Here is a 24,524-nt window from a genome sequence, read left to right on the forward strand (position 1 = left end):
TGCCCGCGACTCCACTGGGTGTTTGGACTCCACTTCCCAGAATTCCCTGGGACCCGCCTGCCGGAGCTAAACTGACCGCGATTTCACAGAGAGTCTGGACTCCACTTCCCAGAATTCCCTGGGACCTGCCTGCGGGAGCTAAACTGACCGCGATTTCACTGAGAGTCTGGACTGTACTCCTGCAGCATCACCCTCCAGGGGAAGTGTTGACGACTACTGGGAAGCCCTTGACTACTCTTCCCACCGGGAATGAATCCCATATTCCCGAGCGCCTGTTGGGAAATGTGGACTTCTACCCTGAGAATCGTCCTTCCTTCCCTCTCCCTGGGTGCCCAAGAGAAAATATCGTATAGAAAGGAATTCCTGAAGTCTAAACGCCTCTAGTGATGACAGGAGTGTTACTGGAAAGGGACCAAGCGAGATGATACAATCATAAAATAAGTTTTGCCAGTAGTAAGAAATGGCATGTAGTTTTAATTTATATCTCCTGTAAACAAAATGGAATATTCTTGCATATTTTCAGGTGTCATTATTACATTTTTTGTAAATTGTCCAGATGTTTTGCCCACTTTTTTATTTTTTGGTTTTATGCCTCACTTTTCAAGCACTGTTTTTATATTCATGACATTAACATTTTATCTCGCAAAGATTTTCTCAACAAAAACGTTTGTTTTTTCTTATCTATGCAAAACATTTTAACGTATTTTATTATTTAAAACATCTCTATTGAGGTGTAATGCACAAAACGTGAAAATCACCAAAAGTTAGGAAACATTTTCATCACCCCAAAGACCCCATACCCACTAAGCAGTCAATCTCTGTCCTATTGAATTACCTATTGTGGACATTTCATGTAAATGGAATTACAAACTATGGAACCTTTTGTTTCTGACCCCTTTCACTTAGCATGCTGCTTTTGTTTGTTTGTTTTTGTTTTGTTTTTTGAGACTCATTCTGTGGCCAGGCTGGAATGCAGTGGTGTAATCTTAGCTCACTGCAACCTCCGCCTCCCGGGTTCAAGCGATTCTCCTGCCTCAGCCTCCGGAGTAACTGGAACTACAGGCGCGTGCCACCACGCCCGGCTAATTTTTCTGTATTTTTAGTAAAGACGAGGTTTCACCGTGTTAGCCAGGATGGTCTCGATCTCTTGACCTCGTGATCCACCCGCCTCGGCCTCCCAAAGTGCTGGGATTACAGGCGTGAGACACTGTGCTTGGCCAGCATACTGCTTTTAAAGTTCATCCACATCACAGCATGTACCAGTACTTCATAATATTTTATGTTTACGCTGCGATTTGTTTTTTTGTTTGTTTGCTTTATCATGTTTTGTTTTGAGACGGAGTTTCCCTCTTGATGCCCAGGCTGGAGTGCAATGGCGTGATCTCAGCTCACTGCAACCTCCGCCTCCTGGGTTAAAATGATTCTTCTGCCTCAGCCTCCCAAGTAGCTGGGATTACAGTTATGTGCCACCATACCCGGCTAATTTTTTTGTATTTAGTAGAGACAGGGTTTCACCATGTTACTCAGGCTGGTCTCCAACTCCTGACCTCAGGTGATCCACCCACCTCAGCCTCCCAAAGTGCTGGGATTACAGGCCTGTGCCACTGTTTGTTTATCCATTCATTCATTGAGGGACATTTGGGTTATTTCCACCTTTTGGCAGTAGTCAATAGTGTTGCTACAAACAGTGGCATACAAGTATTTCTTTCATCACCTGCTTTCAATTCTTTTGGGTATATACCCAGATATGAAATTTAGTGATTCGTATGGTAATTCTACGTTGGGAACCACAAAACAATTTTCCACAGCAACTGCACCATTTTTACACTCCCACCTTCAGTGTGTGAGGGTAGTAATTTCTCCACATCCTCTCCAATACTTATTGTGTGTGTGTGTGTGTGTGTGTATGTATGTATAAAATATATATGTATATGTACGTGTGTGTGTATAAATTGGAAATGGGGTCTCCCTGTGTTGTGCAGGCAGAATGGCAGTGGCTATTCACAGGCAACATCTCACTACTGATCAGCATGGGAGTTTTGACCTGCTGTGTTTCCACCCTGTACCAGTTTACCTCTCCTGAGGCAACCTCATGGTCCTCTGCTCCTAGGCGGTCACCATGTTTTTTTTTGTTTTTTTTTTGTTTTTTTTTTTTTGAGACGGAGTCTCGCTCTGTCGCCCAGGCTGGAGTGCAGTGGCGCAATCTCGGCTCACTGCAAGCTCCGCCTCCCGGGTTCACGCCATTCTCCTACCTCAGCCTCCCGAGTAGCTGGGACTACAGGCGCCCGCCACTGCGCCCGGCTAATTTTTTTCTATTTTTTAGTAGAGACGGGGTTTCACCATGGTCTCGATCTCCTGACCTTGTGATCCGCCCGCCTCGGCCCCCCAAAGTGCTGGGATTACAGGCGTGAGCCACCGCGCCCGGCCAAGCGGTCACCATGTTGATGGTGGACACCCAGTGGGCATAGCTTACTACACCTCAAAGCTCCTGGGCTCAAGCGATCCTCCTACTTCAGCCTCCCAAGTAGCTGGGACTACAGGTGCCTGCCACCACATCGGCTATTTTCTATTTTTAAAGATGATAGCCAACATAGCTGTTTTAAAATGGTATCTCATTATTGGTTTGATTTGCATTTTCCTAATGACTAATAGTTGAGCATCTTTTCACACAATTGTTGGTAACTTGTATATCTGAAATTTCTATTTCTATCTTTGCCCATTAGAAAATTGAATGGGGCCGGGCGCGGTGGCTCAAGCCTGTAATCCCAGCACTTTGGGAGGCCGAGACGGGCGGATCACGAGGTCAGGAGATCGAGACCATCCTGGCTAACACGGTGAAACCCCGTCTCTACTAAAAAATACAAAAAACTAGCAGGGCGAGGTGGCGGGCGCCTGTAGTTCCAGCTACACAGGAGGCTGAGGTAGGAGAATGGCGTAAACCCGGGAAGCGGAGCTTGCAGTGAGCTGAGATCCGGCCACTGCACTCCAGCCCGAGCAACAAAGTGAGACTCCATCTCAAAAAAAAAAAAAAAAAAAAAAAAAAAAAAAAAAAAAAAAAAAAAAAAAAGGAAAGGAAAGAAAATTGAATGGTTTCTCTTCTTGTTATTTAGTTGTAAGAGTTCTTTTTTTTTTCTTCCTCTTTTCAAGAGATGGAGTCTCTCTTTGTTGCCCAGGCTGGAGTGCAATGGCACATCATGCCTCGCTGCAGCCTTGACCTCCCAGGCTCAAGCGATCCTTCTGCTTCAGCCTCCCAAGTAGTTGGGACCACAGGCGTGGGCCACTATGCCTGGCTGCTTTTTGCATTTGTCTTTTATTTTTTCATTTTTGTAGAGACATGGTTTTCACCGTGTTGCCCAGACAGGCCTCAAACTCCTGGGCTCAAGCAATCCACCTATCTCAGCCTTCCAAAGTGCTGGGATTATAGGTGAGTGCCACTTCACCTGGTCTAAGAGTTCTTTATATATTCTGATACTAGACACCATGCTGTATGGTCTTTTCATGCTCTTGACAATGTCTCTGTATGCAAAGGATTTTTTTGCTGTAGTCCAATTTATGTGGGCTTTTCTTAGCTTGTGCATATGGTGTCTTACTAAGACTCCATTCCAAATAAAAAGCCTATAAGATTAACCTTTATGTTTTATTTTAGGAGTTGCATAGCTTAAGCTCTTTTATTTAGGTCATTGATCATTTCGAGTTAATTTTTAAGTACAGTGTGAAGTGCGGATCTAACTTCATTATGTTGCATATGTATATATAGTTGCCCAGCATTGTTTGCTAAAGAGACTATGCTTTCTCCATTAAGCCATCTTGGATCCTTCTTGAAAATCAAGTTACTTTAGATCTATGGGTTTCTTTATGGACTCTCAATTCTATTCCATTACTATAGGTAGTAAGTTTCGAAACCGGGAAGTGGGAGCCATCCATCATGTTCCTTTTTTTGGAGAAAAAAAAAGAAAAGAAAAGATGTCTATTTGCATCCGTTGCAATTATGTATGAATTTATTTCTGCAAAAAAAGACTGTTTAGATTTTGATAGTGATTGCAGTAAAACTGTAGATTGGTTTGGATAGTATTGTCATCATAAAACGTGAAGTTTTCCAATCCATGAATGCCTAGATAATAAGTGAATTCAGCATGATCATAGGATACGTGATCACCGTACCAAAATTAATTTATATATATTATACTAGCAATGAACAAATGGAAATCAAAGTTCTTACCTAGATGGAAGTTCAACAAAAGATGTACAAGGGTTGTAAGATGAAAATTACAACACACTGATGAAGAAAATCCAACAATATTAAGTGCATGGAGAGATATTCCATGTTTGAGGATCGTGGGACTCAATATAGCAAAAATGTTCATTCTCCCCAAATTGATACACAGGGTTAAAATAATTACTATCAAAATTACAGCAAGATATTTTGTAGATATAAAATTATTCTAAAATTTATATGGAAAGGCAAAGGAACTAGCATATGAGTATGGTTAGGGTTGTCTTCACAGTTGAAAATCTTTCATTTCCGGAGACATTATAGGGGAGACACTCTGTAAAAAGCTGGTCTCGAACTCCTAGATTCAAGTGATCCTTCTGCCTCAGCCTCCCAAAGTGACAGAATTACAAGTGTAAGCCACCATGCCTGGCCACTTACAAGAGACTTACAAAAGTGAGTCACTAAATGATTAAAGTAAAAATCAACAAATTTCCTTGAAAAATGCCCTGTATAAATGTGATTATTGTGTTTTCAGCTTCAGTTTCATTTCACATCACCATCAAAATCAAGGAGCACATAAAAGAAAGCAAGTTTGTTTACTTTTATTTTTATTTTTAGTTTTTGAGACGGAGTCTCGCTCTGTCGCCCAGGGTGGAGTGCAATGGCGCAATCTCAGCTCACTGCAACCTCCACCTCCCTGGTTCAAGCAATTGCCTTGTCTCAGCCTCCTGAGTAGCTGGGCTTATGGGTGCATGCCACCACCACACCCAGCTAATTTTTTTGTATTTTTAATAGAGACAGGGTTTCACCATGTTGGCCAGACTGGACTCAAACTCCTGATTTCAGGCAATCTGCCCACCTCAGCCTCCCAAAGTGCTGGGATTACAGGTGTGAGCTACCAAGCCCAGCCGAAAGCAAGCTTATTATGCTCACTTTGGCACTGGAGAAGACCTCTCATAACCAGCAGACAATTTTCTCAGAAAACCTATGTGTAATGAATGTGGACAAGGATTCAGTGATGGCTCTAGAGTTGAAATTCATCACTAACTAGATTTAGGAGACAGCCCCAATATCTTTAATAAAATATATTGGGCTTTAATGATAGCTGAGTTTTTCCCATTCATGAGTTTTCATCCGTAAGCCCATCACCTTGTCAGTGTTGGAAACTTCAGAAATGTGACGCACCTTCAGATGGATTAAAGTCTTCACGTTTATTAAGGAGTCCATGACAATGCTACATCTTTTACAGGTAATGAGTATGGTTAGGGTTGTCTTCACAGTTGAAAGCCTTTCATTTAACCAGAGACATTACAGGGGAGACACTCTATAAAAAGTATGTGCTTTAAATATTCCTGCTTATGTTATGTTCATCTTTATGCCAATATTTTTATGCTGTCCAATTCATCAGATTTTCTTTCTTGTTTAGTGATTTTCCCCAAAAAAATACTAGCCTTCCCAAGTTAGTGGAAACAGTGTGCTATTTTGTTGACAGAAACTAAAGAAGATCAGTCAGGGGTGGTGGTCCATGCCTATAGTCCCAGCTTCTCAGGGGGTTAAAGCAAGAGGATCACTTAGGCCCAGGAGTTCGGGGCTACAGGGCACTGTAAATGCAACTGTGAATAAACAATCCAGCCTGGGCAACACAGAGAGACCTCATCTCAGAAACAAAACAAAATAAAACAAAATGCTGGGCGCAGTGGCTTATGCCTGTAATCCCAGCACTTTGGGAGGCTGAGGAGGGAGACTCACTTGAGCCCAGGAGTTTGAGACTAATTTGGGCAACATAGTGAGACCCCATCTCTACAACAAAAATTTAGCCAGGCGTGTTGTTGCATGCCTATAGTCCCAGCTTTTGAGGGGCTGAGGCAGAAGCATTTCTTGAGCCTGGGAGGTCAATGCTACAGAGAGCTGTGATCATTCCACTGCATGCTAGTCTGGGTGACAGAGCAAGATTGTCTCAAAAGAAAAAAAAAAAAAAGCCAATTCTTGCCTAATAATGGTCAGAGTTTATAGAGGTACAACCAGTTTGAAATAGTTTTTGGAAGTATCTACTAAAATTAACATATTCATACCTTATAACGCTTTGCTGTCACATACATCACATTATTAAGGTTCCTCTACAGAATAGGCACTGAATTTGAAGATGTGAGCCCTGACTGAAGTATGTACCACACTCTCCACACATCCATGGTGTTTCTCCAGTGTAGATCCTCTTATGCATATTAAGATTCAAGTGATCCAGCAATCCCACTATTAGCTGTATATCCAAAGGAAAGGAAATTCGTGTGTTGAACTCCTATCTGTACTCCTATATTTATTATAGTACTATTTGCAATAGCTAACGTATGGAACAAATCTAAATATTCATCAACAGAAAATGGTAAAGAAAATGTGGCATACATACACAAAGGTACACTATTTAACCATAAAAAATAATAAAATGCTGTCATTTATGGCAAGGTAAAGATAAGCTTTGGAAAACATGAAGTTGAGTGATGTAAATTCAGGCCCAGAAAGACAAATACTACAGGTTATCACACATATGTGGAAGTCTGGGCAACAGAGCAGGACTGTTCTCAAAAATCACAGAAGCAGCATAGCATTGGCTGGGCACAGTGGCTCATGCCTGTAATCCCAGCACTTTGGGAGGCCAAGGCAGGTAGGCAGGTAGACCATTTGAGGTTGGGAGTTCAAGACTAGCCTGGCCAACATGGTGAAACCCAGTCTCTACTAAAAATACAAAAATTAGGCTGGGCATGGTGGCTCACGCCTGTAATCCCAGCACTTTGGGAGGCTGAGGTGGGTGGATCACCTGAAGTCAGGAGTTCGAGACCAGCTTGGCTAATATGGCAAAAACCCATTCCCTACTAAAAATAAAAAAACTAACCAATTGTGGTGGTGGCCACCTGTAGTCCCAGCTACTCGGGAGGCCAAGGCAGGGAGAATCATTTGAACATGGGAGGCGGAGGTTGCAGTGAGCTGAGATCGCGCCATTACACTCCAGACTGGGCCACAGAGCAATACTCCATCTCAAAAAAAAAAAAAGGTACCAAAATTAGCCGGGCATGGTGGTGCATGCCTGTAATCCCAGCTACTCAGGAGGTTTAGGCAGGAGAATCACTTGAACCCACGAGGTGGAGGCTGCAGTGAGCCAGGATCATGCCACTACATTCAAGCCTGGGCAACAGAGCAAGACTCTGTTCTCAAAAAAAAAAATAAATAAATAAAAATAAAAAGGAGAAGCAGCATGGCATAGCAATTACTAGAAGGGAAAAGCAGGAGGAAGGGTGGATGATGAAAGATTGGTTAACAGATACAAAAGTACAGTAAGATGAAAGGAACAAGTTCTAGTGTTCCACATCACTAAAGGTGACTATAATTAATAATAATTTATTTTCAAATAACTAGAACAGTTTTTGAAGGTTCAAAACACAAAGAAATGATAAATGATCAACACAAATAAATGATAAGTGAGGTGATGGATATGCTAATAACACTGATTTGATCATTACACATTGTATACATGTATTGAAATATGCTGTAACCCATAAATATGGACAATAATTATATATCATTTAAAAATAATGATAAAATCATATCGAGATTCAAGAGCCTCTTGTAGCGCTTCCCACAGTCCTCACATTTGGATGTTTTTTCTCCACTGTGGTCTCTTTGTTGGTCTTGAAGGCATGAACTGTGCACAATGCTCTTCCCACAGTCCTCACATTGAAGTTCTTTTTCTCTACTGTGGAGTCTCTGATGGGTTAGATGAGTTGAGGCCCATCTGAAGCCCTTTCCACACTCCTCACATTTGTAAGGCTTTTCTCCAGTGTGAATTCTTTGATGGAAACGAAGTTTTGAATTCTCAGTAAACCTCTTCCCACACTCTTCACATTTGAATGGTTTTTCTCCAGTATGGAGTCTCTTATGTCTCAAAATACCTGAGGCCCACCTGAAGCTCTTTCCACATTCCTTACAATTATAAGGTCTCTCTCCTGTGTGGACCCTCTGGTGCGAGTCAAGATTAAACTTACTAATGTAGCCCTTCCCACACTTCTGACATTTATACAGTTTTTCTCCTCTGTGGGCTGTCTGATGAGAATGGCCCCGTGGATTCATATGAAATCTCTTCCCACATCCGTCACACTTGAATGTTGCTTCTCCACTGTGGATCCGCTGATGTCTCGAAAGACGTGAGGACCACCTGAAGCTCTTCCCACACACGTTACAGTTATATGGTTTGTCTCCTGTATGGTCCATCTGATGCTTACAGAGATCTTGCCTACAAGTGAAGCTCCTTCCACATTCTTCACATTTGTAGAGCTTCTCTCCTGTGTGGTCCCTGCAATGACCATTAAGTGCTGATCTCTGACCAAAGCTATTACTGCAGGTATCACATCTGAATGATTTCTCTTGCATGTGGACCATGGAATGCCTATTAAGATTTGATCTACTATGGAAGCTCTTACCACATATATAACATTTGAATGGCTTCTCCCCAGTATGGATTCTTTGATGTTCCCGAAGCTGGGAATTGTGAATGAAGGCCTTCCCACATTCCTCACAAATATGAGGTTTTTCTCCTGTGTGTAATTTGCAATGAACATACATTCCTGATCTACGGCTGAAACTTTTCCCACACTGCTCACATTTGAATGGTTTCTCTCCAGTGTGGATTCTCTGATGAGTTTGCAGTTGTGAGTTCCGACTAAATTCCTTACTACACACATCACACTTATAGAGTTTCTTTCCCATGTGGACTTTCTGATGAAGAGCTGAGCTGTAACAGAAGCACTTCCTGTACTCATTACATGTATGGGACATCTTTCCCAAGTGTAATTGTTGATGAAGATCAAGGATGGAGACATCACTGAAGAATTTTTTACACTTCCCATCCTCGGAAGGTGTCTGTCCTATGTGAATTATAGATAGTCCTGCGTCAACCTGGGAGCGGACATCACCTTGTGTGGAGAACTCAGAGCTACTTATCATGGAGTCTTGAGGCCTAGTTAACTCACTTGCAGTTTGTTCCCAGACTTGCTGGCAAGACCACTCTTCATGTGGTCCTGTTTCTGGAACAGACTCCAACTCAGTTTGGATCTTGCCTCCTATAAGGACACAGAATTAAGAGGTGTGGGTAAGTGAAGCCTTTGTTCAGTGTTTTCAGGATTTCACTCAGGACATGGCCTGAAACTTTACTGAATACAAGGAAGGTACAGTTTGTGTTTTCCAAGTGCACCACGGTCTCTTGTCACGAAACCAGTTTTGAACTACATAATGTCTCATACGTGGTAGAAAGATTTAATTTAAAATAGTAATATAATACAGTTAACTTGTTACTATTTCTGCCAATTTCCTAGTTAATCTAAAATCTTGCATAGTATATTATGTAACTACTAAATTATATATGTGATGAATCAGAAGGAACTTTAAGGGTAGGAAGACTTCAAGATGGCTGACTAAAGACACCCAGAGCTTGCCTCCTCCCCAAAGAGCCAAAATAATGAGTAGTGCTCACTTCAGCAGTGCATATGGTAAAACTGGAATGAACAGCCTCTGCGCAAGGCTGATATGCAAATTCATGAAGTGTCGCAAATTCATGAAGTGTCGTATCATGAAGTGATATGCAAATTCATGAAGTGTCATATATTAATAACAAATTTAAAAAGCAAATAGATAATCATACATCAAATAGCATCTAAGAGGGATCACTGGAATTCAGCAGAGAAGTGACAGGAAACACCCAAAGCACAAAAGGAGAGCGAAGGGAGGTAGCCCTTCTAGCCGTGATCACCTGAAAGCCCGGAAAGGCTCCTCAGTGCTGGGAAAGGGTAAGTGAGAGGGCCCTAGTGGTTTACATTTCCACTGTGGACTCCAGCAGTCAGCCATGAGAGACGCCCTCGACCCCTGTGGGTCCTGAGACTAGTATAGGGGGCTACCTGGAGTCCAAGCAAGGGCACTGCTTCAGAGAAGGCGCTCATGATGGGTTCCACACACTTCCTGAGACTCAAGCAGTTATGGCACAGCGCTATTTTGAGAGCTGCACCCCCACCAGACTGCATCTTGCCCTGGGGCCCAACAGCCCTTGCATCTCCAAATCCCTGGAGCCCCATCGACATGCCCCCACATCCACCCGGAGGGTTGCAATAGTGCAATGCCTGTTAGACCCAGCAGTATGGCAGAGTCCCCAGCAATCTAGGCCACATAGTGTCCTATTCTCTGGCGAATGGGCAGTGCAGCACACCAGGGAGTCTGCCCCCAATACAGTACAAAAGGACCCAAAGTGTGCACTCACCAGAGCTTGAAAGCTGCCTGTCTGGGGCTGCTGCCTCTAACAGCAATGCTCCCTCACCCCCAGCAACAGGGCCACTGTGCACTCACATGTGTTCTCATTCTGAGGAAAGGCTCTCCGCACACTCTGCCACTGCCACCCAAGCACACCTCCTAAAGGCTTGGGGAACCCCTTGCACTGCCCACCACAATCTGTGCCCGTGCACAGGACAAGCCCACTTCACTTGGTGCCACCCATCTCAGTGCCAAAGCATGACACAGAGGGACCTGGGGATTGCTCCACCCTGTGTTGCCTCAGGCACACGTGTGCACAAACAGGAGACCTGACAAAGACCCAGCTCGTGTGCTGGCAGTGCTGGAGCATGCCATCTGGGGGCCTAGGGATCACGCCGCCTCTTCCACCACAGCCTACATCTGCCCGCGCCACTGAAAGGCCTGAGGACAGGCTCACCTGGCCTGGCGTCATGCCTCCACTACCCAAGCATACCACTTGGAGCTATTGAGATTACCCTGCCCTGTTGGTTGCCCCAGGCATGAGCATGTACTATGGAGGGAGCCTTACAACAGACCCAGAACCCTGCCGCAGGTGCCCAAGCCTGCTGTCCAGAGGCCTAAGGATTTCCCTGCCCTGATCACCACCACTGGCATCTGTGCACTCCTCCTAGTGACCTGAGGAAAGGTCCTACAAACCTGCTACCACCACCACCGCTGATACTCACCTGCACACACCATGGGGGGCCTCAGGACTGGCCCACCCAGCCCATCACCACTGCCTCTAACACCAGTGCACACAGCCTGGAAACCTGAGGGTTACCCTGCCACCGCTGCTGGGTACTGTGCTCAGTACCTGGGTGCCAGGATCATTTGCAACACAGACCTCAGCACCACACAATATACCTAGGTAAGAAACCTGCACATGTACCTCCTGAATCTTAAAATAAAAATTGAACAGCTGAAAGTCCTCCTCTTAAGACATTCTATTACAGTGGGTAGAGACGACAGCTAAATAGAAATATAAAAAACACAGTATAAGACAACACCAGAAGGGTAAAGATAGGATGGTATTCCATTCTACTTTTTTCTTCCTTTCTCCCTTTCTCGCCCACCCCTCTCTCTCCCTCCTTTCTTCCCTCCCTCCCTCCCTCCCTCCCTCTTTCTGTCTTTCTCTCTTTCTCTTTCTTTCTTTCTTTCTTTCGATACAGTCTCACTCTGTCACCCAGGCTAGAGCGTAGTGGCACAACCCCAGCTCACTGCAACCTCTGCCTCCTGGGTTCAAGTGATTCTTGTGCCTCAGCCACCCAAGTAGCTGGGATTACAGGACTGTGCTACCACACCCAGCTAATTTTTGTATTTTTAGTAGAGTCAGGGTTTCGCCATGCTTGCCAGGCTAGTCTCAAACTCCTGATCTCATTCTATCTGCCTGCCTCAGCCTCCCAAAGTGCTGAGATTACAGGCGTGAGCCACCACACCCGGCTGGTATTTTAAATAGAGTGGTCACAGAAGGCCTTTCTCATGATACTAAAACTGAACAGAGACCAGAATAAAGGAAGGGTCAGAAGGGTTTGAGGTGAAAGATGATTCCAATCAGAAAGAAGAGCATATATAAACTCTAAAACAGAAGCTTCTATAGTAGACAGAACGACGGTCCTTGAAAGATGTCCACATCCAATTCCCAGGACCTATGAACCTGTTACATTATACAGCAAGAGATTAAGGCTGCAGATGCAATTACAATCACTAGTCAGCTAAACAGAGAGTAGGAAGATCATTCTAGATTATGCAGGAGTGACCGATCCAATCACAAGGGACCTAAAAGGTGGAAAACAGAGGCTTAAGAAGGGTGGTGGCATGACTATGGAAGGATGGTCAGGGATGCAATGTAGCTGCTTTTGAAGATGGAGGAAGGGAAACAAAAGCCAAGGAGTGTGGACAGTGCCTAGGGATTGGTAAACTAAAGTGAAGGCTTCTCCCCAAGAACATCTAGCCAGGAACAAAGCCTTAGGGACACCCTGATTTTTGTCCAGTGAGATGTGTGAGACTTCAGGTCTGAAGAACAGAAAGATAATTGTTTGTTGTTTAATCTGCTAAGTGTGTGGTCACTGGGTACCAGCAACAGGTGATACAGTGTCCGTGGCAGGATGGAGAAACAACAGGGAATACAACTTGGCTGGAAAATGAAGATGTAGTCAGGGAGGCAGTGGGGGATGAAGAGCAGATCCAGGGTCTCTAAAAGTCACTTAAAGCAGTTGTAACATTAATACAAATAAGAAGCCATAAAGGCTTTTAAGCTGAGGAATGGCAATCTGACTTATGTTTCCTAAGGATCACTTTGGCTGCTATGAGGAAAACAGATGTCAGGGTGGGAAGAGGGGTTGGGGGAGCAGGACAACCAGCAGGAAGGAGGTTGTAAGAATCCAGGAAACAGGTTTGGCCATTTACACCAGGGCAATGGAGTTGGGCAATGGACAGAAGTAAAACAGATGGGAGGGTCGCATACAAGGATTCATGGTTGCTTGGTTCTTACCTGAATTCCCTTCTCTTTGAGTTGCTGTCTCCATGATCCAAAACTTTTCTTCTCTTTGGAAGTGAAAAGTATCTTGGTAGGAAGGTTGATGCCCTGTGAACAAAGTCACATGCTTAATCCCAATACATCTTAGGTAAAATTTACTAGAAATTTAGGTTCTCACTGCACGCTCAAACTTGAACACTGATATGGTTTGGCTGTGTCCCCACCCAAATCTCATCTTGAATTGTATTTCCCATAATCCCCACATGTCATAACAGGGACCTGGTGGGATATAACTGAATCATAGAGGCGGTTTCCTTCATGCTGTTCTCATGAGAGTGGGTGAGTTCTCATGAGATCTGATGGTTTTTTTTTTTTTTTTTTTTTTTTTTTTTTTTTTTTTGAGACGGAGTCTGGCTCTGTCGCCCAGGCTGGAGTGCAGTGGCCGGATCTCAGCTCACTGCAAGCTCCGCCTCCCGGGTTTACGCCATTCTCCTGCCTCAGCCTCCGGAGTAGCTGGGACTACAGGCGCCCGCCACCTCGCCCGGCTAGTTTTTTGTATTTTTAGTAGAGACGGGGTTTCACCGTGTTCGCCAGGATGGTCTCGATCTCCTGACCTCGTGATCCGCCCGTCTCGGCCTCCCAAAGTGCTGGAATTACAGGCTTGAGCCACCGCGCCCGGCCGAGATCTGATGGTTTTATAAGGAGCCTTTCCCCCTTTGCTCAGCACTTCTTCCTGCTGTACTGTGAAAAAGGTGCCTTTCTTCCCCTTGGCTTTCCACCATGACTGTAAGTTTCCTGAGGCCTCCCCAGCCATGCGGAACTGTGAGTCAATGAAACGTCTTTCCTTTTTTTATTTTATTTATTTATTTATTTATTTTTGAGACAGAGTCTCGCTCTGTCGCCCAGGCTGGAGTGCAGTGGTGCTATCCCAGATCACTGCAACCTCCGCCTCCTGGGTTCAAGCTATTCTTCTGCCTCAGCCTCCTGAGTAGCTGGGATTATAGGCAAATGCCACCACACCCGGCTAATTTTTTTATTTTTAGTAGAGATGGGGTTTCACCATATTGGCCAGGCTTGTCTCGAACTCCTGACCTAGTGATCCACCCACCTCAGCCTCCCAAAGTGCTGGGATTACAGGCGTGAGCCACCGCACCCGGCCTGTCTTTTCTTTATAAATTACCCCGTCTCTAGTATTTCTTCACAGCAGTGTAAGAACAAACTAATACAAACACCCTAGGATACAAAGTCATTCCTGGGGCCTGACATTCCATTTCAGAGGGTGCCTGTGCTCACCCACTGAGAGCAGGTTCCTGAAGTTCTCCAGCATCACATCTCGGTACAGCTTCTTCTGGGTTGGGTCCAGCAGCCCCAGCTCCTCCTCAGTGAACACCACAGCTACGTCCTTAAAGGTTACTGCCTCCTACAACATCAAACATATATAATCCCAATGTCATGACCAGTGATTCTTGGGAAAGGGGTGGCACTGAGCAGGTGAAGGGGATGAGTGAGAAGTTGCTGTGGATCTTGAGAGATGTAGGTCAACTTACAGATTTCCCATTCATTCTGTCTGTATCCTGGCAATGACACACACTGATTTTCCAGAGCTCCACCAGAAGTGCAATGATGAAAAAGTCCTATAGGTTTACTTTGTGCACTTACTGACTCTCCTTGTAAGTAACCCTATAGGACTCTAAATGCAGCATCCTGGGCTATGCATATATAGGTTTCAATGAATCATGCCAGTTGCCCCAGTAACATTTAGCAATTCAGTCCCAACCTTGTTTGATAACGCCCATTGTTGTCTCTCGTACTTGAACCCTGGATATAATCATTTTTCTTTTTTTTTTTCTAATTTTTGTTTTTTGAGATGGAGTCTTGCTCTGTCGCCCAGGCTGGAGTACAGTGGCGCTATCCCAGCTCACTGCAACCTCCACCTCCTGGGTTCAAGCAATTCTCCTGCCTCAGTCTCTCGAATAGCTGGGATTACAGGCGCCCACCACCATGCCCGGCTAATTTTTGTATTTTTAGTAGAGACAGGGTTTCACCATGTTGGCCAGGCTGGTCATGCACTCCTGACCTTAAGCGATCTGCCCACCTCAGCCTCCCAAATTGCTGGGATTACAGGCGTGAGCCACCGCACCCGGCCCATGTTTTTCAGTATCTGCCAAACTAACAAGTTTACGGTGATCTGTGTGGGACAGCTATGGAGTGGGTCGTCTGTATTTAAGACACAAACTACATATATTAATTGCAGCATTGAAAGTCATGATCTAGAGCCAGTATGCCTATGATCACACTGAGCGTGTGTGCTCACTCACAAGGCTCAATCCCAAGGCTCTGTGCCTTTGCCTGCCCAGCCATGGGACCTTGGATAAGTTTGCCTGCATGCATTTGTTTCCTTTCTGTATAAAGACTGTCACATCAGTTTTCTCCAGGAATAAACAAGAGAATATAAATGGGGAAAGTCTCTGGCACAGACTAGGTATTTAATTAACATTAGTTGATTTTATTACCGTTTTTTCTTTTTTTTTGAGACAGAGTTTTGTTCTTGTTGCCCAGGCTGGAATGCAGTGGTGCAAACTCACCTCATGGAAACCTCTGCCTCCCTGGTTCAAGCAATTCTCCTGCCTCAGCCTTCTGAGTAGCTGGGATTACAGGCATGCACTATTATGCCCAGCTAGTTTTGTACTTTTAGTAGAGACAGGGTTTATCCATGTTGGTCAGGCTGGTCTCAAACTCCTGACCTCAGATGATCTGCCCGCCTCGGCCCCCCAAAGTGCTAGGAAAAAAAAAGTGAGCCACCGTACCTGGCTGGTAATGTCCTTTATTCATATTTCTTTGGATTTTTTATTATAACTTTAATTATAGTTATCTATTTCATTTCATGTCGGTATAGTATTACAGGGAACTGATGATCTATCATTATCTATTCTAAATAATGAATATTTAATTTTATATCGTTTTCATTATTACCAATCCTGCAAAGAAAATCATGTTATGTGGACCTTACTCTCCTGTCTGATTATTGAAAATAATTTTGGCCCGGTATGGTAGCTCATGCCTGTAATCTCAGTACTTTCAGAGGCTGAGACAAGCAAATCATTTGAGCTCTGGAGTTCGAGACCAGCCTTGGCAACATAGCAAAATTCTGTCTCTACAAAATATACAAAAATTAGCTGGGCATGGTGGCACGTGACTATAATCCCAGACACTTGGGAGGTTGAGACAGAAGAATCATTTGAACCCAGGAGGTGGAGGTTGCAGTGAGCCAAGATTGTGCCACTGCACTCCAGCCTGGGCAACAGAGCAAGACTCTGTTTCTAAAAAGAAATAACATAAAATAATAAATTAATTAATTTAATTAAATAAAATAATTTCAAACCAGGTGCAGTGATTTACACCTGTAATCCCAGTGCTTTAAGAGGCTAAGGTGGGGGTATTGCTTGAATTCAAGAGTTCAAGACCAGCCTAGGCAACTCAGCAAGACACCATCTTTATAAATTTTAAAAACTAGCCAGTCGTGGTGATGGGTGCCTGTAATCCTAGCTACTTGGGAGGCTGAGGCAGGGAGATCTGGACCTCAGAGGTTCAAGGCTGCAGTGCGCTACACTTACATCACTGTACTCTATCCTGGGCAACAGAGCAAAATTCTGTCTCTAAAAGAATAAGAATAAACTAAAATAAAATAATTTCAAATGAAAATTACAGTGTCAAAAAATAAGAATGTTCAAAATTGTGATCATGTATGCCAGATCCCAATTTTTTGTCAAACTCCAAAATCTTTCAAGGGGATACATTACCCTGGCTTTTCTTAAAATAGCCAAAGGCAGATTATCAAATTTCCCGTGATGTTGATACTCTTATTAGAGAGAATAATTCACCTTATTAATCCCATGTATTTGATTATAAATAATACTATCACCTTTTCAAACATGTACTGGCCACTTCTATTTCTTCTCTAAAATTTACCAATTAATGGATTAATGTCCTTTATTCATATTCCTTTGATTTTTTTTCCTCCATTTTGTACATAAGATTCTTATTTTGGAGTGTGTGTTTTTTAGATATCAAAGTGGTAAATATTTTCACCTTAGGCTGTTATATTTCCTGGTAACACTCTGTAAGCCATCTTTGCCATTAGGAATGTAAAGATTTTCTATAATGAGTGTAGCAATCACTGTCCTTTGGTGCCTGGAGTACTAGGTGCACCTGAAGAGGTGACACAACAGGAAGAGAAGAGGTCCCCTGGGGAGAGGTCAGGGAGGAGCTATATCACCAATGGTTGTCATCACTCAAGAGGGCACTCCAGACACCCATACCAGAAGGCACAGGTCCTTCAATGGAGAATCCTCTTTCTTCTCTCTCTCTTTCAATTTAGCAAAATAGCTAACATGCCAACCCTGGGTTTCCTCTCTGAACCTCAGCAGGTTTCTCATATTTCACATATTTAAGAGGAAGATGAGGCTAAGAATTGCATCATCCAGCTGTTCTGAGGAACAAACAAAGGAACAGAACACAGTGACTAGAGAATCTTCTGATATCATGGACATTTGAAACTAAAGTTACCTATCATTTTGGTCAAACTCCTTAATACATAAAGGAATAAGAAAAGACCAGTAAATAAAATACACAATGCATGACTTAAGCATGGGGAAAACAAAAGCTAGCTCTTCCTATGTGAAAATATCCAGAAATTCTTCTGTGAAGCCACAGTTACAGCCTGCTGTGCTGTGCCACATGTGGATATTTTATCTACCAAACAGCCAACATGGTACATGTCAAAAGTACCCTTTCAAAACTGAGCTCCTAGTGCCTGGGTATAAAGTAGTTAAAAAGAAACATTGGTGGGTGTGATGGCTCACACCTGTAATCCCAGCACTTTGGGAGGCTGAGGCGGGCAGATCACTTGAGGCCAGGAGTTCGAGACCAGCCTGGCCAACATGGTGAAACCCCATCTCTACTAAAAATACAAATATTAGCCAAGCGTGGTGACAGGTGCCTGTAATCCCAGGTACTCAAGAGGCCAAGGCAGGAGAATTGCTTGAACCCAGGAGGTGGAGGTTGCAGTGAGCCGAGACTGCGCCACTGCACTCCAGCCTGGGTGACAAAGCAAGACTCCATCTCGAGGAAAAAAAAAAAAAAGGAGCATCAATGCAATGGAACATGATGCAACCATAAATAATGAACATTACATAATATTAAACAAAAAGAACATAGTTTAAATTAGATAAGTATCAATACAAATACAGTTATGAATATACATGAGGAATAGCATGAGAAAATAAAAACCCCTAATTAGTGAGAAGAGATGCAGTGAAATGGGAGAATTTCTACTCATAACAAATAATGGTAAAGGTAAACAAAACCAAAACCAAATGCAAATTCAACACGAAAGAAACAAGCAAGCACTTGGCACACAGCAGGTGCACAAATAACTGTTGTTCTCCTTGAATCTTCCCAAGACTGAGAAAAACACGTGGCAATCTTAAGTAGCGAAACAGAATTTGAACAGCAAAAGAGACCAGACTTGCTCACCTTGAACATGGTCATTTTTCCTCCTCTGGGGAATTTGCAGAGTTCTCAGTTATGCAGTTCAAGGGAAGACAGAATTGTGCCTGGAAGGTGCCATGGAAGGCAATAAAAGAGACATGAAGAGGTGGTCAGGGATGCCACCAAACAACATGAACATGCATTGTGAATTAGCACTTGAATGTTCACAGCAGCATTATTAATAATAACCCCAAATTGCACACAACCAAAATGCCCTCATACAGGTAAATGGACAGACAAATTGTGGCCTATCCATACAATGAAATCTTACTTGGAAATGTAAAGAAATGAAGTACTGACTCATGCTATAACATGCATGAACCCTGGAAACATGTTAAACGAAAGACACAAAAAGTCACAAAAAGCCATGGACTGTATGATCACATTTATGTGAAATGTTCAGAATAGGCAAATATATAATAGAGAAAGTAGATTCGTGGTTGCTTCACGTTTGAGGTAAGAATGAGGTTTAACTGTAAATAGGCACAAGGAGTCCAAACGTGAGATGAAAATGATCTAAACTGAATCATGATGATGGTTATTCCACTTCACAAAATTCCTAAAAATCATTGAATTCTATGCCTGAAATGGATGAAAGCTATATGTGAAATATATCTTGACAGAATTGGAAAAAATAATTGTTAATCTGCATGTCACTGAAATCAGTAAGAATGAATTCTGAGTCCATATCTATAGAATATTTATAGGTGAATAAAGGAATAAATCAATGGGGGAGAAATGGAAACTCCATCTTTACAGTAGAATGTCCACTAATAATGTATCTCCCCATAAGAAACTTTATTATTTTCAAAATTTAAAAAAAGTAACTTCACAGTGAAGTCTTTCAGTGAAGTCTGAAAGACTTCATCTTGGCCAAGTGAACAAAAGTGAGATCACCAGTGAAGGTGAAGGGGTGGCCTGCCCCTCCACACCTGTGGGCGTTTCTCGTTAGCTAGAAGGAGAGACTTGAGAAAAGAAATGAGACAGAGAAAGTCTATACAGAGACAAAGTATAGAGAAAGAAAAAGTGGGCCCAGGGGACCGGCGCTCAGCATACAGAGGACCCACACTGGCACCGGTCTCTGAGTTCCCTCAGTATTTATTGATCATTATCTTTACCATCTTAGAAAAAGGGAAGTGGCAGGATAATAGGATCATCTAGGGAGGTCAGCAGTAAGACATATGAATAAAGATCTCTGTGACATGAATAAGTTTAAGGAAAAGTGCTGTGCCTTGATATGCCTATATAAACATCTCCACAAACCTTTTGAGTGCATAAGGAGCAGCATTGTCCCTAGCACATCCCACCTTTTGCCCTAAGGCGGTCTTCTCCCATCTTAGTAAATAGAACATACAATCGGGTTTTACACCGAGATGTTCCATTGCCCAGGGATGAGCAGGAGACAGATGCTTTTCTCTATCTCAACTGCCAAGAGGCCTTCTTTCCTCTTATATTAATCCTCCTCAGCACAGACCCTTCACGGGTGTCAGGCTGGGGGACGATTATGTCTTTCCCTTCCCACGAGGCCATATTTCAGACTATCACATGGGGAGAAACCTTGAACAATACCTAGCTTTCCTAGGCAGAGGTCCCTGCGACCTTTGGCAGTGTACATGTCCCTGGGTACTTGAGATTAAGAGAAGGGTGATGACTTTTCACAAGCATACTGCCTTCAGGCGCTTGTTTAACAAAGCACACTCTGCACAGCCCAAAATCCGTTAAACCTTGAGTCACCACAGCACATGTCTCTTACAAGGACAAAGTTGGGGGTAGGGTCACAGATTAACAGCATCTCAAATACAGAACAAAATGGAGTCTCTTATGTCTACTTCTTTCTATATAGACATAGTAACAGTCTGATCTCTCTTTCTTTTCCCCACAGAAGGGACAAACCAACATCATTTGGACACTGTTATGTTGCAATGAAAAGGACACCTCACTACTACTATGGTATCCCTACCAACCATGCATAATTTAAACCTAAACATGAAATTTATCAGATAAACCCCAAATGAATGTCTTTCTATAAAACAACTGCCTATACTCTTCAAAAAACCATGCATGTAAAAGACAAAGGCTGTGGAATCCTTCTAGATTAAAGAAAAGTATAGAAATGTGATAATAAAGACAATGCATAAAATTCAACTTTGAATGGGGTTGCAGGTAAAAAGTGGGATAGTTATAAGGACCAAAATTTAAAAACTGAACAAATTTAAATATGGAAGCTGCAGATTAGATAACAATGTTATGTAATATGGTATCCAACACTATCTAATAAATAACACTACAACTACTATTAGTAGCTTTTTAACAGATCTATCTGATATGTAATAGATAACAGTATTATTTAATATAATATTTAATTATGTTTTCACGACAGAGTCTCACTCTGTCATCCAGACCAGAGTGCAGGGGTGCCATCTCAGCTCACTGTAGCCTCTGCCTCCCGGGTTCAAATGATTCTCATGCATCAGCCTCCCTAATAGCTGGGATTACAGGCGCACGCCACCTCAAATTTTAAAACAGTAACTTCACAGTGGACAAATCAGCTAATTTTTGTATTTTTAGTAGAGATGGGGTTTCTCAATGTTGGCCAGGCTGGTCTCAAACTCCTGGCCTTAAGTGATCCACTTGCCTCGGCCTCCCAAAGTACTGGGATTACAGACATGAGCCACCATGCCTAGCTAGTATAATATCTAATAGTATCTAGCATGTTATGTGAAACCCTATAACCAGCCCTTCCTAAACACCTCTTACCAAGACACCCCACAATTATCTTGAAATGTGGGCTTCCTTGCTGCAGAAAGCTACAAGCAACTGTCTGGCTACACGTATGTTCCTGGTGGTATCTGGCTGATGAGCAACAACAAAGCAAACAGGAAAAATGTAAACACTTGGCAAATTTGGGTAAAGAGTATATGAGAATTTCTAATACTATTTTTGCAACTTTTCTATAGGTTTCAAATGATATGAAAATAAAGTGTTAAAAACTTTTTTTTTTTTTTTTTTTGAGAAGGGCGTTTCGCACTTGTCGCCCAGGCTGGAGTATAATGGTGCGAGTTGAGCTCACTACAACCTCCACCTTCCGGGTTCAAGTGATTCTCCTGCCTCAGCCTCCCAAGTAGCTGGGATTACAGGCATGCGCCACCATGCCTGGCTAATTTTGTATTTTCAGTAGAGATGGGGTTTCTCCATGTTGGTCAGGCTGCTCTCAAACTCCCGACCTCAGGTGATTCACCCATCTCGGCCTCCCAAAGTGCTGGGATTGCAAGCGTGAGGCACCACGCCCGGCCAATATCAGGAAACATTTACAAAAAAATTAGATAACAATGAGATAAATTAGGATGAACATGATATAACATGGCAGTTCACTAGTTAATTTCCCTTTTGGCAGTGTTTCCAAATTTCCATAGTTAAACACATAAGGGAAAACACATTTTTTAAATTATAAAATTTTCTTTAAATGCTTATAAATAAATATGCAAATATACCAAAAGAAAGACTAAAAAGAAATGCATTCGAAGTTTAACAGTTACTATCTTTACATGCTGTATTCATGGGTAATTATAAACTTGTACTACTCATCTTTCTCCAATTTCTGAACGCTCCACAATGATACCGTTGCATAACAAGTGAAATACTTGTAACAAATGAAATAGTTGTAATGAATGAAATAGTTGACAAACTCCCAGAACAGTCCAAGCCCACAAGCCTTGCTCTCGAGGTCCCTTCAATCAAGTCCTAACTTGCTTTCCCCACCAGATTCCAGCCAGTTCCTCTGCCTCAATGAGAATGTATCCAAAAGATTATCAACTAAGGCTCTGACCTGTAATGCCCAGGTTTCAACCGCAGATCCACCTCTTACTACTTAGGTGACTATGCGCAGATAACTCCTGCTCCTTTCTATCTGACTCATCTTTAAAACGGAAAAAAGTAGTACCTCTCCACAGAGTCATGGTGTGGCGAAAATGTGATTATTTTTATAAAGCCCTTAGAATAAAGTTACCAATTGAGGCTTAATTATTATCACCACCCATGCCTGAGGACACATCCTTCACTCTTGGTTGGGGTGAGCATCTCTGTAAAAGAAAAAAAGCCAAGGATCACTCACGTAGAGCTTTGGCCTCAGTAGCCAAGAAGTCCCTCCCTGCAGGTCTTTTTGAGAATCAGGCTGGGGAAGGAGAAAGCTGTGAAACACCCTGACCGCGTTGCCGGCCCGCATAAAAGTTAAATGTTCCTCTCCCTTCGTGGAAGTGGACACAACCCTCGCCTTCCTAAAAACAGGTCAGAAGCGTCCGAGATCACCCAGCGTCCTGCAGGAATCAGAGACAAGGGCGGGGGTCCCTGTAGCTGGAGCTCTCACCCCACCCGGGGATCTGACAGGCTTCGTGGGAAATTAACACTAAGAAGAGACCACCAGTCACTAAAGGAAGGACTGCTTTAAGGCTTTCATTTGTGTTACCTCTTCCAGTTCCCAAAACGATTTCATTAGGATGGTCCTAAAGTCCCTATTTTAAAGAACAGCAGTGGGAGGTACAGGGAGATTAATAACATCCCAACCCTAAACTGTGAGAAAGTAGCCTCACAGGTGGGATGGAGGGAGGTGGGCTGAGCGAGCTGAGAGCCCCCAAAACCCTCAAACCAGGCGGCGTCCCGACCAAGTCCCAACCCCCAGCCTCATCTCCGGGGACGCGAGGACAACCCCAAGACCAAGAAGGCTCCGCGGACAAGAACGAAAAGAGTGGCTGTTGCACCTTCAAACCTCCGTTTTCCAACGAGGCTCCTTCTCCTCTTAGTCAACTTCCAGGTGGTTGTGAGCCCGCATCGTAAGGGGACATGTTGAGAAGGACCGACAAGACACACAACTCACACAAAACTACCACCGAAATGCACGGCAGCAACCTCACCCCCCGGGAGCGGAAGTGCCCCCTACCCGGCGCAGCATGTGGACTACATTTCCCAGAATTCCCCGTATACGCCGCCCTGCGCCAACTTGCCCGTCATTCAACGCATCGCCGGCGCTACACTTCCTTGAATGCCAAAGGAGACGTTCAATAGGATCACCCTCCAGCGGGAAGCCTGGAACTCCGCGGTGCTCTTTGACTAGACTTCTCGCAATGCCCACGAGGAATGAATTCCATATACCCGAGCGCCTGGTGAGGAATATGGACTGTGACCCTGAGAGTGATCCTTCCCTTTCCCTGCGTCCTCGAGAGAAAATATTGAATAGACAGGAATTCCTGAAGTCTACACGCCTGCCGTGATGACAGGAGTGTTACTGAAAGAGAACAAAGCAAGGAGATACAATCTTCAAGGAGTTAGCGGGGAGTGCCTGTTGAGCGGTCAGGAGATGGCTGAAAGGCTAATATACTAGACGCTAACAGTATGAGGCTAAATCTAAGAGCTTAAATAATGGGCCAGGAAAAAATGGTTTGGGACAGGCAATTCGTGGGGCATCAGCCCCTACTCCAGACACTGTTGTACCACTGCTTTGGCAAGAAAAACAACCACAGTTTAAGTGTTTATGAGGGCTGTAAGAATTAAAGAAAGAGAAAAGAAACACGAAAAGCGGCTCAACAGTCAAAGACAGGCTCGTTTTGGAGAATAAACCTGAGAGGGGCTTCTGGCCGATTGCCGTCAGGAGCACAGTCTCTTACAGACTAAGAGTATTGACTTTAGGGTGAGAGAGCTTATCACAGGCTTAGAATGTTTCTGTGTTGGGGAGAAGTCTGTTGTGGGGTTGGAATATCTCTGGTTGGAGGGGAGGTTATCTTGGTACTGACATCTCTCCAGCAGAGGGGAGGTTATCTCAGGGCTGGCATGTCTCTCTGGTCAGGGAGGGGTTTATCTTATGGTTGGAATGTTTCTGGTTGGAGATGTCATTTATGGTTTATGGTCATGCCGACCTTAGCCATTAGGCTGATGCCCTTTGGATTTAGGCAGGTTTTGATCAAGGTGAAC

The 24,524-nt window shown here is 43.5% G+C and overlaps 1 protein-coding gene across 2 annotated transcripts; it reads right to left on the reverse strand.

The window, feature by feature from the left end:
• Nucleotides 1-4,900: 4,900 nt before the first annotated feature.
• On the reverse strand, nt 4,901-23,476 carry ZNF284 (zinc finger protein 284). Of its 2 annotated transcripts, XM_007997080.3 has the most exons (5): nt 23,318-23,476; nt 18,549-18,628; nt 14,307-14,433; nt 13,029-13,121; nt 4,902-9,321 (listed from the first exon to the last, which is right to left on the reverse strand). In XM_007997080.3, the coding sequence occupies exons 2-5, from the start codon at nt 18,561-18,563 to the stop codon at nt 7,778-7,780; spliced, it is 1,779 nt and encodes a 592-aa protein (XP_007995271.1). In that variant the 5' UTR covers nt 18,564-18,628; nt 23,318-23,476; the 3' UTR covers nt 4,902-7,777. The 2 variants fall into 2 exon arrangements, with proteins under 2 accessions (XP_072872422.1, XP_007995271.1); XM_073016321.1 differs by lacking the exon at nt 23,318-23,476 and having other exon boundaries at nt 4,901-9,321; nt 18,549-18,578.
• Nucleotides 23,477-24,524: the final 1,048 nt, after the last annotated feature.

This window comes from Chlorocebus sabaeus, chromosome 6 (assembly GCF_047675955.1).
Source record: "Chlorocebus sabaeus isolate Y175 chromosome 6, mChlSab1.0.hap1, whole genome shotgun sequence".
NCBI lineage: Eukaryota > Metazoa > Chordata > Mammalia > Primates > Cercopithecidae > Chlorocebus > Chlorocebus sabaeus.

Coding starts and splice junctions, on each gene's coding strand:
- ZNF284 (XM_073016321.1), bottom strand. Junction 13,122..14,306: donor CAGGAACCTGCTCTCAGTGG/GTGAGCACAGGC, acceptor CTTTGTTCACAG/GGCATCAACCTTCCTACCAA. Junction 9,322..13,028: donor TCAAAGAGAAGGGAATTCAG/GTAAGAACCAAG, acceptor GTGTCCTTATAG/GAGGCAAGATCCAAACTGAG.